The 17,569-nt window shown below is 54.2% G+C and overlaps 1 protein-coding gene across 1 annotated transcript; it reads left to right on the forward strand.

Moving 5' to 3' along the window:
• Window positions 1-364: 364 nt before the first annotated feature.
• Window positions 365-17,323, forward strand: EMX1 (empty spiracles homeobox 1). The gene is given in 4 exon segments (XM_084901572.1): window positions 365-567; window positions 569-1,043; window positions 6,141-6,325; window positions 14,808-17,323. Coding segments are annotated over 4 exon segments (885 nt in total). The 5' UTR covers window positions 365-510; the 3' UTR covers window positions 14,976-17,323.
• The last annotated feature ends 246 nt before the right edge of the window (window positions 17,324-17,569 follow it).

Here is a 17,569-nt window from a genome sequence, read left to right on the forward strand (position 1 = left end):
GGCGGGGAATGCCTAGATCGCCCTGCTAAGGCTCCAGTCCGGCTTTTGCTTCCGACTGCCGGCTCCCGTTCCCCACCCGCGGCCCTCGCCCCGCCCCGCCCCGCCCCGCCCCCACCTTGGGGCAGGTGAGCGGCGGCCAATGGGCGCGCTCGGGGCAGGTGCCGGCACACTCGCGCCTCGCAGCGCCGCCGCCGAAGCCCGGCCGGGCACTGCCGGGGGACCCGGGGCCGGGGTGGGTCCCGGCTGGACTCGGGAGGGAGGGAGGGAGGAAGGAGGCCGAGCTCAGACCCCAGGCCGGAGGAGAGGCAGCTCGCGGCACCACACGGACCCCGCGCCAGTGCACGAGCCGGGAGCTGCGGGCTGGGCGGCGGAGGCCAGCTCGCCTCGCCGCGCGCCGTGGCCCGGCTCCGCGTCCCCCGGTTTGCACGCCCCTCGCCGCTCCGCGCCTGGCTCGCCCGCAGGGGCTGAGCACGGGCGGGCGGGGGAGGTGAGGGGTGCCGGTGTGAGTGCATGTGCCTGGCTGGGTGCACACCCCGCACGGCGGCGGCGGCGGCGCGGCGCCCGCACGCGGAGCGCTCCCCGGAGCCCGGCTAACCCTCTCTCGGCTCTGGCTCCCGCGACCATGTTCCAGCCCACGGCCAAGCGCGGCTTTACCATCGAGTCCTTGGTGGCCAAGGACGGCGGCACCGGCGGGGGCAACGGCGGCGGGGGCGCGGGCTCCCACCCCTTGGCGGCGGCCGCCCCGGAGGAGCCGCTCCGGCCCACCGCCCTCAATTACCCGCACCCCGGCGCGGCCGAGGCGGCCTTCGTGAGCGGCTTCCCCGCCGCCGCCGCCGCGGGCGCCGGCCGCTCGCTGTACGGCGGGCCCGAGCTCGTGTTCCCCGAGGCCATGAGCCACCCGGCGCTGACCGTGCACCAGGCGCACCAGCTGGGCGCCTCCCCGCTGCAGCCCCCGCACTCCTTCTTCGGCGCCCAGCACCGGGACCCTCTGCACTTCTACCCCTGGGTGCTGCGGAACCGCTTCTTCGGCCACCGCTTCCAGGGTGAGTGCCCGCGCCGTGCCCGCCGGAGCGGCCGGCCGGCCAGCGCCCGCCCGCGCTGTGGTGGCGCGGGGGAGGCTCGGGGCGCGCGGGGCTGTTCGGAAGTTGTTTCTCGAGAAGGATGCGGGTCCTCGGAGGCCAAGAGAAGAGCCGCGTCAGACCCATCACGCTCCTGCCGCCTTGGGTTCCCTCCCAGAGAATCAAACCGGGTTAGGATGTCCAGGCTTTCTTAGCTAAGATGCCCACTGGACGCCAAACCCGGGAGCAGCTTTGGAGCCTTCTCTCGGCGGCAGCCTGTCTTAATCTCTCCTGGCAGAGCCAGTCCCAGCCCAGAGAGCTCAGTGTCCGCCGCCCATGCTGGACCTGGGACCATACTGGGCAGTCATGTCCATCACCGATTCCCAGGGATCCGCCCCCGCTGGCCCATCCGAGCAGGGCAAGGTCCACCCGCGCGCCTCGGCCTTTGGGAAGAAGGGACCGCGCGCGGCAGGGCAAGCGGGAGAGTTAATGTTCAGTGTGGCCTTCTCCGCTGCCTGGAGGTGTTTCTCAGCAACCTCTGCCCGACTTTTCAAGTCACACGCGCGCCTCTTGGACCCAGAAGGAGGACGGTTTGCAATAGCACACCCGCTTCCTCCGCTGTTTGCCTGCTCTGGGAGCCCACCAGGCTGCTGGTGGGGGGGTGGGGGCAAAAAGCTGGTAAGGTCCTGGGCAGTCCGCTCCCCTGGTCTTCTAAGGGCAATGGGTTTGCTAATGAAGATTCTCCCACTGGCCACACACACACACACACACACACACACGTATGTTTCAATTATCTGACTTTTCTGAAGGAGAACTGCATTTGTTGGAGTTCGTTTTCTTCCTTGAATTTGGAGTTTTTTCTTTCTTTTTCTTCTTCTTCCTCTTCTTCTTCTTCTTCTTCTTCTTCTTCTTCTTCTTCTACTTCTTCTTCTTTAAAAGTAGCCTTTATTTGTGCAGTAATTGCCTTAGTTTCCGGGGTATTTGTTAGTGTAGACCAGACCTCAGGCTTGTGACCCAGAGCTAGGTAACCCGGTTTTTAGTGAAACAAATGAAAGGGATGTAGCTGTAGCGAGAGCTAAGGCTCCTGGAGTTAAACTGGCAGTAAACCCGTCTACACAGTCAAAGTAAACTGGATGTTTGGTACAATTATCTAGGTAATAGGAGAAAAAGGATTTCTTGAAGCCTTAGCTACAGCCGCTTGTTTCACAGGAAGCCGCTGTCCCGGGTCCCGATTTGTCAGCCTGTTTTTTCTCAGTCCCTTCTGCTGGTAGACATGGACCCAATAGATTCCCACAAAATGAGAGAATGTAATTACCGAAAGGAGGATTTTTGTGGGCACGCATCTCCCCCGCGGGGATTTTGAAGATTTATCCAACTCATCCGGGTTTTTGTGTGGGGAAGGGGGCGATTTGGGCGGGAAACCTGTCAATTAAAATCAATGTTTACTGATAAAACCGAGTTTCGTTCAAAATTGAGCAAACTCCCTCGGTCCTCCATGGGCTTGGTTCCTGGCCGGAGTCTTGAAACCCAGTGCCAGAGGACCGGTTTGAGAGTCGCGGGTGTTTGTGAACCTTTGCACCAGCTCTGCAGAGGGACTGGAGGGAGGGCAAGGCGGCCCAGGCGGGAGGGCTCCGCCGGTCCTAAGCCCTGTGATCTCTGCTCCGCGGGAGAAGGCCTCGCCCGCCTGGGCTCGGACCCACGCGCCCCGCGTCCTCCCAGCCATCTTTTTCGCCTCCAGCCCCCGAGGTCCGCGGTCCCTCCATCCCCAGTCGGACAGGCCCCATAAGTCCTCCGCAAAGCCCGTTAGGAAATTGCCGCTGCTCCTGGAGCTACCAGCCCGGAGGGCACGTTGTGGAGTTGCAAAAACGGTTGGATTTTTCCCCCAAAAAACCGTTGGATTTTTCTCCCAAGAACCGTATCTGGATTTTTCTCCCAAGAACCGTATCTGGATGCGGAGATGGAGCCGAGCGTGACCGCCTTTTTAAACTCGGAAATTCGTTGGACAGTGAAGGACTTTCGAACCCCGAGACGTCCTGGTTTCAGGGCGGGTCAGCGTCGCGCCCCACCGCCAGCCCCGGGCGCAGCCTGCGGTCCCCGCGGGGCCTCCGGGCTGCGAGCAGAGCCGGCCCGGGGCTCCCGGCGCCGCGTTTTGTAGAGAACCCGGCCTCCGAGATGCTCATTTCAGCCCGGTTTTGGAACCCTACGGGAGCGAAAGGGACCGCCTGCTCTGGGCTCTCCCGCAGCCCGGCCCGGCGCGCGGGGAAGCGGCCTCTCCGCGGAGCGAGGCGGCGGGAGAGGAGAAGCCGGCGCGGGATGGTCCGAACGGGGCAGCGGGATCCAGAAGCAGGGGGGCGGATTTCGAGGCCTGCAGGGGAGGTGACGGCAGAGCCCCGGTGTTGGCTGCCCTTCGGTGTTATTTCCCCGGACGTCAGGAACTTTCCAGGCCAGGGAGCAGCCTCCGGAGCGGGCTTTTGGATACCCTACCCTCCGGGACCCGCGTGGGTAATGGGCCGGCGCTTCAAAGGGCGCCTTTGTTCGGGCCACAGGGGGGTTGGGGTTATCTCCCGCGGCTCGGCTTGCCTCTCCCTCTTCTAGCCCCAGGTCCCTGAGCCCCGCCTCAGGTCTAGAGGCCCTGGCCGGCCCCCGCTGTCTTTGCTGAAGAGACCGCAACTCCAGCCCTGATCCCTCCCCACCCCTAGCTCCCACCTCCAGCTGCCTGGCTCTTGGGAGTCTCTATTGCTAGTTCCTAGCCAGTGCCTTGAAGTGGCCCACCAAGAGAGGCCGGAGGAAAACTGGATTGGGTGGGGTTCAGTTGCTAGCTCCAGGGAAAAGGCTAAGCCAGCCCCTTTTAAATCTCCTGCTGTCCTTGTCTGAAACTGACCGCCCACTCTCACAGCCCAGAATTACTGGGAGGGGGGAGGGGAACAGGCCACACTGCACCCCTGTCCCAAGGGTCAGGCTGACACAAACCACATTATAAAATAGCCATCAAGTCACACACACTGAGGCCAGACCACAGCCCTGGATCCTCTGCTCCATATGACCCATTCACTCCCACCTGCGGTCCCTCTGCTGCCATCTCACTCTGACCAGCCTGGGCCAGTCCGGGGCCAGTCTGGCTGCTGGAGCCAAACCATGCAAATGCTGGTGTGCGGCAGGCTTTCTCTCTTCCCATCAGCTCGTTTGTCCAGAGGATACCCCTGCTAGGACTTCATCTTGGGCTTAGAACGATGTGTTTTTCGAAGCAATTTATTTTAACATCAACAAGAAGTATCAGCTTCCCACCTATCTCTCCCACCTTTCTCTTTCCCACACTTGAGATTTTAAACCTGATTCCTACTCGGATCAAGCTCCTCCATTCTCTCCCTCTTACTCCGTTCTGTCAGACCACCTCTCTGGGCATCTGTCCCCTCCACTACCACAAGTTAAACTCTTCTTTCCATCAGGCCCGGGAGTCCTGGGCCTGCCCGTTTTGAAGGGCCTAATGCTTATGCTGTCCCTCCGTCTATCTCCCTATTCTATGATCCCCCTCCCTTTTGTAGCAGCACAGATCCATCCACTTGAAATGGATAAGGTGACTGGAAATTAGTGATTTCTCCCAGTCAGGGGACTTGGTCTCCCCCCTCAGGCACTAGCCCCTCAGTCCCAGGCAACCCTGTTTGCTTGTGTCCGTGTCTGAAGCCAGGGACTTGTAGAAAGTAATATCAGGCAGTTTCCACCAGCAGAGGGACGTGAACCTGGGGAGTTCTAGCATCATCTCAGTTATATGCCTGGCTTCCCTTACAGCAATAGTTCCAGAGTTGGGAGATCTTAACGGAATAATCTAAACAATTGTCTTAAGAACAAAACAGCAGGTCACATTGAGTCAAACCCAAGGCCATTTCTGAAGAAATTCATTGGATCAGCTAACTCTGTCAAAACATTCTCTCTAGGGCTCTACATTATTGGTGGGCCAGAGGGATTGTTACATGCCACTGCGTGAGAATCCAGGACCTTTTCGGGTGTGTTAGCCTGTGCAACCAAGCCTGAGAGGGCCGAGTGGGGGTGGGGCGGGAGTTCATGGAGACCGGGACTTGAGCTTTTGTGGTTCCTGACCCCACCACCCCAGCCTCACCCAGTCCAATGTCATCCCCTCCTCCTGCACCTGGGAGCTGAGTGTCCATGGTGGCCAGTATTTGCAAGGGACAGTCACACTCTTTGAAAACCATGTGTGGTAGATAGAAGAAAAAGACGGTAGGGGGGCTGGAGCATATATTTACACACGCCCACCCAGAAACCAATATACCTATATCTGTGTATTAGAGAGAAAGATAATACCAAGATCTTTATAAACCTGCTTCTTTAGCATGGAACTATTCAGGGATGAAGCAAGTCTTTTCCCACCTGAGAGCAGCGGGTGTCTCCGGTAGGGAGAGGGAGAGAGGAGGGGAAGGGGAGAAGAACCTGACCTTAGACCTGACCGTGCTGCCTGGCCATTGACCTAACTGCTGGCCTGTTCTTACCCCTTGCAGAGTAGAGCCTAGGCCGGGGGTAGGCATTTTCAAAGGGCTAGTGGCCTGAGCAAGGCCGGTTTGCGTGAGGGGAGATTCCTTGGGTATCTCCTAGTTCTTGAATCTGTGTTTGGCTTGGGGATGCCTAATAGCTTCACCGTTCCCCTGTCACCTTTCCCACAACCAGCCCTTCTTCTCTGCTTGGTCCACTTTGAGTGAAATATGACGGGTCAAGCAGATGAACAGAGCTAAGGGACTTTCCTCAGTCTCGGCCTGTTGGGCTGCTGCAGGCCCTGTGGATTGGGGCCCATAGGCGCCTCCCCAGGGTGGGGCCCACCCCTGGCCCATCAGCAGCACCCAACAGGGTAACTCTGGGAGTGTGGAGGGTAACTGGGGAGTGTGGAGGCGTTTCAGGGAGTGGACTTCAGGAAAGGTAGGCAAAGGGGAAGGGAAGAAAGAAGGGGCTAAGGATTGGGGAGGGTATCGGAGTACTCAAGGGAGTAGGCATGCGGGGCCCGGGATGCCTGGGCTGCTGCTCACGGCGCCCGTTCTCTCTGTCTGTCCCCGCATGTGTTGCCGGCGGCGCGGGCAGCCAGCGACGTGCCCCAGGACGGGCTGCTCCTGCACGGCCCCTTCGCGCGCAAGCCCAAGAGGATCCGCACGGCCTTCTCGCCCTCGCAGCTGCTGCGCCTGGAGCGCGCCTTCGAGAAGAACCACTACGTGGTGGGCGCCGAGCGGAAGCAGCTGGCCGGCAGCCTCAGCCTCTCGGAGACGCAGGTAACGATCGTCCCAAATTGGCGGCCCGCGCTCCCCTGGGAGCCCCATGGAGGTGGGAGCGGACGGGTCCTGGCGGGGCCCCAATCCTCCCCGGCCTCCCCCGGAGCCTCTCCGGCCGGGCGCGGGAGGCGCTGCCGCAGAGCCAGTGTGAGAGCGCCTGAAGGGTTTAGCCTGGCGGAGGCGCAGGGTGTTAATCCAGCCCCAAGGACTCGCTAGAAATGGAGTCAAACCTCATCCCAAGGCCTCTCCCAAACCCCTTGGGAGGTGCCGGGTGACCTGTCACTGCCGGGCGCCCCGTGGACACGGGAGCATCTCAGCGCAGTGATTACTGTCCCTCACCACCACCCCCCTCCTCCAGCCGGGCTGATTTGCTGCTGTTCACGGCAGTCCGGGCAGAGGCCTCGACTGTCCACTGAAAGCCCAGTGTCCTCGGGGTAGAAACACCAGAAACAGAGGGGCTAAGCTAGGGAGCCACCAGCCTAGCGTGGGGTCGGAGGGGTGGCCTATCTCCTCACTGGCACGCAGGCAGGGAACCGTGGAAATGGCTTTGCAAATGCGAGGGCATCTGAGAAAAGTGGAAAGAAGATTCTGGGTATTCGGGGATTGGTTTCTGGTCACCTGGACGGCTGCTGAGCTGGGGAGAGAACATACTGCGGTGTTGGAGGGGTTGGACTGGGTGGAATTGTAATCACGTATTTTTGTCATTGATAATTTTTTTAAAAAAAATTGCAAAAAGTAGATGAGAGTTACAGGGAAGCACATTTGGTTAGTGTAAGGAAAGATTTTGCCATCTATACACGCCGCCTGGAAGCACAGCCTAAGCTTTCTGTCTGCCAAGTCCGGCTTCTAGCGGGCGGGTCTGCCCCCCGCGGAGGATTTCAGCGTCCTAGGGCCTCTGAAGACCCGCTCCCTTCCGCCCTTGTCAATGCCTGGATTTGCAAATCAGAGAGGTTTGCAAGCTGGCTAGCATTTCATCCTCCGCTAGGACTTCCTGCACTACTAGCTCCCTACCCTCCACTACCCTCCACCTTGTTCCTGGACTAGGAGAAGGTTCAGGGCTGGGCAGGGGTGTGTGTGTGTGTGTGGGGGGGGGAGGGGTGCATGGGGCCTCCTGGGGAGCAATGAGGGTAGGAAGGGGGCTTAGTGGGAAAGACCAAACTAACTGCAGCCGACCTCCAGACCTCTCCAGCTTGTCCTCACGTCGCATTTTGGTATCTACTAAGGTCCTATCTGTCTGATGCCCAATGCCCCCGTCTCCATTAAAGGAGATTATATATATATATAAAATCTGAAATTATATATATATAAAATTTCAGATTTGCTAGCTGGGCTGCTCTAACCATAGAAATAAATAAAATGTACAAAACAACGGAGTCAATTCTAAAAATGTTTTAAAAATATATTTGTTTAAAAACCCACTTAAAAAATAATACCCCCTTTCCCTTCTGGCAAACAGCATTTTAAATTTGTCTAAAACAAGGTGCCAATTTATGAATGGTGTTTACAATTAACTTCATTTAAAAAGTTCTAGTTATTAAATTTTTACTACAGAAATATAAGAAAACAAACCGGTTTATATTTCCACCACCCACAGATGAGCACTTGTTGAAATAATGTCATTGTTTTAAAGTTTCAAGTTTTGAGCTCAGTGAGAGCACTTTAATTTTCTTTCATTGAATCTAGCTGCCTGTCAATATTTGCTCCTATGCCCGTTCGTAAACATGATTGTTTCTTTCATTTTTATAGTAAGATAGTTCAAACTTATATTTAAAACAAACATTTTAAGCAGTGTCACTATCAAAACTCATATCTAATCTTGTCCCATCTATATCGGTGAGCTGGTTTTAGCATAGAGAACAAAAAGTGTCCCCAGAACCACAGGAGGTTGAGCCTGGGGAACGCCCTTGCAGAGGCTGTCTTTCCAGGTGACAAAGAGATGGAGACACTGGGCCGAGCTCCCAGGCAGGCCCCTGCGATTTCACCCTCTGCCTTCCTGCTAGCGTACTGTGTGACCCTGGGACAATGAACTCTGGTTCTCTCCTCCAGAAAACAGGTCGTTTAAGAATTAAAGGCACTTAATATTAACTCAAACAATATTGATTCTCATTCCTTTTCCTTTATGTAAAGTGATATATCAAGTCAGTATTACAATAAGATTCAAGTCTAGGCTGACTGACAGTCCAGTGTTCTTTTTGCTACATCCAGTCTCCTTTTCCTGCTGTCTTTCTGTCCCTCTCCTAACTTATCATTTGCACCTGGGTTATATCATTAACTAATTACCTATTCATCTTTCAGTAGTTGCCAGACAAGCTTACCCGTCACTTACAGCTATCAGCTACTGGTCAAGTATCAGTCACTCCCATCTGCCCCCTGCCATTTCCTTCTACTGTCACTACCTGTATTTGTCTCTCAGAGCTCCCTGATCTGTCCCTCACAGATAGCTGTTTTATATCTAGCCATTACTTATGTCTGCTCTCATTAAACTGCCTCATAAAGCTGGTTAATTTATATTTCCTATTTTCTATTAATTATAATTTTCCTAACAACAACTCCTATTAACCGGACTGTTGATTATCTCTTTTATTTTACCTTCTGTGTACACACCATCCATGTCAAACTTGTATCTCTATAGACCTATCTACCAACTGACAGGCAGTGAATTCCTGCTAATGGCTATCTATCATTTCATCATTCTGGTTTTGTCTTCTTTCTCAGCCTCAGTTGCAGGATCTCTAAGACTGAATGAAATTAATTCCAGGGTTCTTTGCAGCCCTACATTTCTGGCTCATCATCATTCTACTTTGTGTTTCTCTCTAATCCCTCCTCTAAGTTCTCCGAGCTCACAGTATTCCTCCTACATATAAAAATCCGCCCGGGCCTTTGCTATTGTTTATCTGCCATGTCCAAATGTCAGTCTGTAGACAGGCTGTATCTGTCTCACAAAAGAATCTTAAAATACAGCTTCCTGATCTCCATTCAGGAGATTCTCTTAGGAATTTCCGGATGGGACCCAGGAAAAGTTTTTAAATTGCTCCCTGGGTGATTCTGATGAACAGCTGGCCTGCGCACCTCAGCTCTGGGAGCAGAGACCAGACCTTCCTATCTCTCGCTGTATCCCAGGGATCCATAAACATGTAGTGAATGGTTGGGCCAACTTCTCTTGATTGTACACATATCCAAATGTTCATTTTATCAGTCATTTCCCTTGCTCTCTACTGTCATTGTCCTCTGTTTTCTATCTTTCCCTTGCACTGTCTTCTAGATTGTAGATCTTGATCAATGGTCAGCAAACTCTTTAGTCAACAGAGCCAAATATCAACAGTACAATGATTGAAATTTCTTTAGAGAGCCACATTTTTTAAACGTAAATTTCTTCTAATGCCACTTCTTCAAAATAGACTTGCCCAGGCCGTGGTATTTTGTGGAAGAGCCACACTCAAGGGGCCAAAGAGCTGCATGTGGCTCACTAGCTGCAGTTTGCCGACCACAGATCTAGATGATCTAGTTTTATCCATGGATAGAGCTTCTGGGAAGGTTAGGCAAATCAGTGTGTGGGTCTCAATCCAGAGCTCAGGGGTCTCTGTACATCCAAAGCTTTAGCATGGAGTGTAGGGAGGTGGGCACCCTGAGCTTCTTTGTTGGGTAAGCTGTATGTGTGATTGGAAATAGGGTATTTGTGCTGGGATTATGGTGAGTTTATCCAGGAGGTGGAGGGAGGGGCCCCAGGCTCTTCTCCCTTCTGGCTCTCATCACTTGCTCCTCACTGCTGTGGTGTATCCCTGGAGTCTGCCCATCTAAATTCAGTCCTGGTAGTTAGGTCAGATCAGAGCCACGACTGGTGCAAGTGAGTGAGTGTTAGTGCATGAATGTGTTGGGGGGTAGGGGGGTATGTGTATAATGGGTGTGTGCACTTGTAGGTGTTATTGATGCTCAAAGGTCAGGTGGTATTTATATGTACACATCAGATGCCAGCAAGGCATCATGGGTTGCAGCTTGTATGCTTTGGCTCATGTGTGTGAAGAGGGCACATTAGTTTTAGGAAAGAAAGCATTTGGTTGCTCCAAACTGATGGATTGGCTGATGTTTCCAGCTGCCGCTCTTGCTCTGAATACTTCAGCAGGTGTTTCTTCACCTTTCCCAGCTTTAAGTTTAGCTGAGCTGTGAAGGGAAAGGGTGCAGAAACGTGTTCCTTGGCCTTGGAGATTCCTCATTTAGTGATAGGACTTAAAAACAAACAAATGTGCACTCTTGTGGGACATGCATAGGATGGGCAACTGGAGTCCTCTTAAAGTCATAGGTATGGGTATGGGCTGAGGGAAGTCAGGGAGACCCACATGGGTGATTCACCTGAGGATAAGAGCAAGGTTGGTCTGAGAGAGGAGAAAGAAGGCTTAGGAAGAGTTGTGGCTATGGTTGAGGTGGGGTCTGAGGTGACCTCGTTTTAATGGGGTGAGAGTTGAGCTTAGGATGGCATTGGGCTTGACCTTCAGAGTGGGAGCAGCTCACATGATGAAATGATGGGAAATGGAGTTCTCATCCTGTGCCTGTCCCTCAAGGTGAGGGAGCAGCGAGGAGAGCAGGCTGAGGGGTGGCTTGATTTGTGTCTCCAATCCTCCACCTAGTCTGAGGGTTTCTGTGTCTGAGATGACAGAACAGGACAGGCTTAAGTTAAAGCAGAATAGTAGGACATAAGGAGCAACTTTTTGTATCAGAATTATAAAACTCAAGTAATATTGAATAGGAGTATTTTAACTCCTTGAGGAGAGGACAGGTATTCCCCTGAAAGTAGGCAGGGGCCAGAAGCCACAGACCTTTCCATTTGGGATGAGCTAAGGTTGTGGGGTGGGAGGGGGAAGGAGGGATGGTGGAAAAGAAGGAATCCAGAACTGGTTCATTCAAACAGCAGATTATTTAAAAGTTAAGTCTGAAATACTGGCTGGAGCTGTAGTTGGCCTGTTAGTTCCTTTGTCTATTCAATCATACATGAATACATGCATGCCTTTATTCATTAATGCATACATTGGTCAATGCACTAATGCATTGATTCATTCATTTATCCATAGCAGTTTCACCTGCTTTTTAATTAATTAATTAATTTTAATGTTTTTTAAATTGATTTCAGAGAGAAGAAGGGAGAGAGAGATAGAAACGTCAATGATGAGAATTATTGATCCACTGCCTCCTTCACGCCCCCTACTGGGGATTAAGCCCACAACTCAGCAAGTGTCCTGATAATGGAACCTGTGAACTCATGGTTCATGGGTTGATACTCAACCACTGAGCCACACCAGCTGGGTAGTTTCACCTTCTTCATCCTGTCTGACACAAGCTGACCCTTGTTACCACCAACAATGCCTCCCTCCCCCAGGCTCCCCCTTCAAGTAGTTAATACAGTCCATAACATGAAAAATTAAGAATTGACTGTATTGTAGACGTGTCCACTGAACTAAGGTAAAAGAGCATCCCATTTCTTCAGCAATTAGCACTTTCCAAACCCCCTCTTTTTTATTAGGTCTCAGTCCCTCTGCCATTGATTTTCTCCTGTTTTCCAGGTTTGGCCCAGAGCATAGGGCTGGGTCACCTCATCTCTCTGTCCAGCTGCTGAACAGACCTGGAACCTGTCCCCTAGGACTCCAAAGCGGACTAGCTCACTGCTTTGGTTCTCCAGGTTCCCATAGTCTGGCGAGGAGGCAGGTTCGAGCAAATAAATTAGTGCACTGCTGGGGTCACTGTTTCCGAGTCAGAGAAAAGTACTAAAGAAGTACAGATGGGTGGTGGGGCAGGTCCAGAATCAGAACATCTGAGCAGGGTGAGCAGGGTTCGGAAGGCTAAGAGCATTCCAGTTGGGTAACTCAGGGAAAAGCAGAGACTCTTGAAAGGGTCTGTCTTATCTGAAAAACTGAGAGCTGTTTAATGAGGTAGGGACTTGGGAGACCATCAGGAACCTCTTCACAACTCCTAGGGGTCAGAGATGGGTGAGGGCTTCCTCCAGCCAACATCTCAGCTGTGTCTTTGGAGCTCAGAGAGAGAGGTGTGTGGACATTGGGGGTGGGAACAGGTACAGAAGAAGCACAGCCTCCTAAGGCTGGCTCCCAGGGAGCTGGTAGCCACACTATGTGACCTTGTAGTCCTCTCTCCTCTAGAGAAGGGGCTCAGGCTGGTTTGAAGATGTCATGGTGCCACTCTTTTTTTTTTTTTTTAATATATTTTTATTGATTTTTTTTTTTTTTTTTTTACAGAGAGGAAGGTAGAGGGATAGAGAGTTAGAAACATTGATGAGAGAATGAGAGAGAATGTGCCTGCAACCAAGGTACATGCCCTTGACCGAAATCGAATCCAGGACCTTTCAGTCTGCAGGCCAACACTCTATCCACTGAGCCAAACCAGTTTTGGCTATGGGTGTCACTCTAATTTTCCATACACCCAGAGTCAGTTCCTTTTCTTTTCCAAGTAAAAAAAATAACTATTAGTTGTTATCAATGATGCATTAACGAAAAACCAGAAAAGTGGAGAAAAGAAAGAAAAGTCACCCATACTTTGGGTACATTTCCTTCTAGTCTTTTTCCCCCATGCATAGATTTTGTTTTTCCATGACTGTGTTCACACTGTGCCCAAACTGTGCGCCCTGCCATTTTCACTAATATTACTGCATCGTAAGCATCCCCCCGTTAGTTCAGTCTTTTGTAAACAGCATCTGGACACTCAGCCCAAGGCTGTTCTCCAGAAGATAGCCAGACTGTCCAGGGAGAGGGTGTGCAGCCCTGTTTCTAGACAGCCGACTCCTCGACACTGGTTGTTTCGTGAAGAAAATATTCAGAATCAGCTTTCATTTGGGTGTGCCAGGAAGTTCCACCATTGAAACTTCCCTTCTCTGGGCCAGTGATTCTAGGCAAGGGTAGCAGGTTGGGTCCCTTCCACTAGAGCCATGTCTCCTTCCCGGAAGGAGAGATGGGAGTGTGTGGGAGGGAGAAGGCACAGAAAGGGGCCCTCTGTCCCTGATGCACTCCAGTGCTGCCCTGAATCACCCCAACAGGCTGGCCATGCCTAACCCTCATTCAGCCCTTGGGCTCTTAGGAATGCTACCCAGGCCAGCATCAGATGTGACTCGTGTACATTGCCTTGCATAGAAGACAGGGCAAGCTCACCCTCCTACTGGATGACACAGTCACAACAGGCTCCAGGGTTGAAGTTGGGGGGTTGCAGGGGCCAGGCTGGCTGCCAAATGGTTATGCTGAGAACCACACAGAGCCATAGAGCCCTGTGCCCAAGGGAAGGTGGGCACAAATCCAGAAGCCCTGGGCCTAGAGCATCTCCCCATTACCTGAGGTGAGACACACAGGTGAGGGGTTTGAACTCTGTCCTGGGAATGAGAGAAGAGGACCCTCTCCTCATTTTACTGCCTGAAGCCAGGCTCCTCCTCTCTTCCTGTCCTTGCTGGTTGCTCTGTGTAGCACTGAGCACTGGTTGACCCCACCCCACATCTATTGCTCTAAAATCAAGGGCAGGGCAGATGGAGCTGTGGAAACTCTGGTTGGGGGAGGGGTAGGGGCAGCTCTGGGTTGGGTGGGCTCCATGGAAGGGACAGAGGGGACTGCCAGGAAACTGCCTCCTGGACCTGGATGCCAGGCCTGATTTTGAGCGCCATCGCCTGGCTTTATGGGAAAAGCCTGTGGCTGTCACCCATCCTTACGGAGCAGGGGCAGGACTGGGTAGTCTTTCTGAGGACTGCCCAGTCCGGGAGTCAAAGATCCCCCCCTTAGCATCCATTGCTGCTGCCAAAATTAAGGTGCTCGCCATCAGTCCACACACACGACTTACCACTCACCATCCACACTGGCACCATGGATCGCCCTGGCTGCAGTTGGCACTGCTTGCTTTAGAATGTGCTGTCACTTCCAGGAGAGCATCCGTGCCTTGTCACCCTGGCCACTCTGCATCACCTTCCCGGAGATGCTCTGCAACAAAAGCCCAGGCAGTGCCCGAAGCCCCCAGGGCCCCGGAAAGCCTTTCTCCTGTAGATGAGGGAATTGAGCCCGGAGAGGGAAGGGATCCGGCAGAGGCTCCTGCCACCGACTCAGGCTGACCTGGCCCATTGGCTGCGCAGGGCCCAGTAAAACATTGTGTGGTCAGGAGCAGCGGACAGACAGAGCATGCGATGGCTCTGTACGTTTCCTCCTTTATGTTCCCGTCAGCCCCGTGGAGGAGTGATTATTATCTCTTCTCTAGGAACCGTAGGGACCCAGGTCTGCTAGGCTCCGGAGCCTGGGCCTCCCCCTCTGGTGCTGTGGCTACAGGATGCTGGGCAGCTCCGCCACCCCGCCTGGCCCCCTTTCTGCCCACTGTGTCCTCTCCAAACCCAACGTGGCGGCTGGCCAGAGGAAAGGACCCTGGCCTCGGGTTCCCCATTGGCTCCCGGCTCGTCCTGAGGGCTGAGGTCCTGGAGGTGGTGGTCTCTCACCTGTGCCCTCCCTCCCCGGCCCAGGTGAAGGTGTGGTTCCAGAACCGGAGGACGAAGTACAAGCGGCAGAAGCTGGAGGAGGAGGGACCCGAGTCCGAGCAGAAGAAGAAGGGCTCCCACCACATCAACCGGTGGCGCATCGCCACCAAGCAGGCCAACGGGGAGGACATCGATGTCACCTCCAATGACTAGGGTGGGCGGCCGCCGGCCCCTGAGAGCAGAGCGCTGCCAGGGCGGACTCGCCGCTCCCCGGCCCCGCTTCGGGGAAGCCTCAAGTCACAGCCCCACAGGGCTTGGAGCCTGGGGCAACATCGAGGACGGAGGGACAAGAAATGGGCTGGCGGAGGCCTGGGACTGCTCCACCTTCTCCTCGGAGAGCCTGCCTGCCTGCCTGCCCGGGCAGGCCCACAGCCACCGCTGCCTCCCAGCCATGCTCCGTTTCTCTTTTCGTTTTGATGCATTTCTGTTTTAATTTATTTTCCAGGCACCCACTGTAGTTCTTAGTGATTCCCCTGTGTTTCCCTTCCCTGTGGGAACAATAAAAGTCTCTCTCTTAATGACACGGGCATCCAGAGCCTGTGAGCCGGGGGTGGTGGCTTCGGTTTCTGGGCAGGCTGGTTCAGGGCCCGGGAGCCTTAGAGACTCAACTTAGTAACTCCTTTCCTTTTTTTTTTGGCATCGACCTGGTCTCTAGCTCCAACTCCACAACAAGAGAAGCCGAGGCTAGGCATAGGGAAGGATGACTCTGTCCATGAGGGAGGCTGTGCTTGGTCTCCAAACGTGTTGGGCAATGAGCATCAGGTCCAGGTGGGCGAGGGGAGACAGAGTGTGCGTACTTCCCACGTGTAGAGACTCTTCAGTTGAGAAACCAGAGGGAAAGGGGAGTCCTGGAGTTGGGTGGAGGAGGCAGCCTTCACAGAGGCTGACAGTCCAGCCCCAAGTCCTGGCCTGACCAGGATGCTAACCTGTCCCCAGAGAACCTCCTTGTGCAAATTCAAGTTTCAGAGGAAGGACCTGAGGGTGAGCCTGCAACAAGTGCCCAAGGACACAGCCTGGGAACGAGCTCCAAAGCAGGGCACGCCACGCTCTTCATTTCCCCTGCCCTTCAGTATGTCCACTGTCTTTCCTGCTTCTCATGCACCAAGGTTTCTTTCATCCCGAAAAAAAAGCAAAACCCGTATGCCTAGCAGCCTTTCCCTTAGGACATCCAAGTGGTCCCCAACCCTCTGCTGATGCTGATGGCAGTCATTTCCTGCCAGCCACACGTGGCCAAACGCAACTGCCTCTCATCTGGCTTCACCTGCTCCCGTCTTCTGGCCATTCCTCCAGATCCCCTCACCCTTCCCTGCTGCCTGCATTGGGCACCTCTGACACCTTCTTTTGCCTCCCAAGTCCTTCCCAGTCCTGTCCTTGCCTCGTCACCTCTGTTCACCCCAGGGTCAGCCCTTGTGCCTTTGGCTTGGGGCTTCGCATCCACTGCCAGGACGTGTCTTTGGCTCCCTGGTTCACGCCTCCAGCTGCCCTGTGCTGAGCTGCAGGCCCCCTGAGCTGGCCACCAGCCATGGAGTGCACTCCACGCCCTTCAGCACCTCAAACCCGACGCATCTCTCCACCCTTCTGCAGGATCGCCCGCCTTGGCAACTGGCCACGGTTTTGTTTCTCTTGGGAAACAGTGTATCAGGCTCCAGGGGTGTTGAGGGGAGGAGAGGAATGGTAGGTACAATGAGGTTTGTATGGGTGTCAAGGATGAGGCCCACTTCAAAGGAGGACCTGCAGGCCATGGCTAGGGCTCTCTTCCTCAGCCCAAATAGGGTCCTGTCTCCCCCTTCCTAAGTCCCCCATTCTTCCTAAACTTCTCTCCCATCCTGACCTCTTCTACAATACATCGCTCCTGGTACCTTCTGCTTCAGTCTCACCCACGTCATCCCTGTCCCTCAGTGGGCTGTGAGTTCTGCCGTGCCTTTACTTACATAATTCTTGGTGCCTGGAATGTCCTGGGGGCTTGGTCAATGTTAAAGTCCCTTGAAAGATGTCAAAGGCCCAGCCTTGTTGCCGGGGGGCACACCTAGGGATCCAAACACAGGAGGTCCTTGTGCTGGGTCTATAAGCTTCTCACTTGGGGCTAGAAACCAAAGGGTTGAGTCCCATCCCCAGACCCCTCCCCACATCAACCAGGACAATGCGCCCCTCACATCCTGCCTGAGACCCGGTGGAACCTCAGGTGGACTCTCTCACTGTCAGGCAGGTGGGCTGGCCTCCGGGAAGCCTGTGCACACAGGTTGGATGAGGGTGAGGAGAAGAGACGTCCTTTTGGCATGAGCAATGGGGGGGGCGGAGAAATGGGTGAGCCGTTGCCCTCAGGATTCTCTCTCCCTTGGTAGGGAAAGGGTGCAGGGATACCACAGCAGAGCACCCCCTGCCATCCAGAGAAAGAGCTGGAAGGGACCCAAGGAAACCTGCCAATCTTCCTAGGCCAGGCCTGCGTGGGGCGGGGCAGGGCGGGAGTCCCCAGCACTCCCATCCGTCCCCCATGTTGTGCCTCTCCCCACAGACGGTAAATATTGGTGTTGTGACTTCATTAATAAAGGCTTCTGTGAGCCTGAAAAAACATGGAATCAGGATGAACTATTTTCTGAGCTGCGGGCTTGCCAGGTTTGCTAATTTGGGAGTTTTTGGGCCCTCTCCAGGGAACAAACCAAAGTCTCTCTCAAAGACACACAGATGCAGCCAGGAAGGGGAGCAGAAGCCTCAGCATGATGCTCCCTCCCCTCCCCGACCACTCCTCC

Source organism: Pipistrellus hanaki (genome assembly GCF_964339955.1).
Source record: "Pipistrellus hanaki genome assembly, chromosome: 12".
Classification (NCBI taxonomy): Eukaryota; Metazoa; Chordata; class Mammalia; order Chiroptera; family Vespertilionidae; genus Pipistrellus; species Pipistrellus hanaki.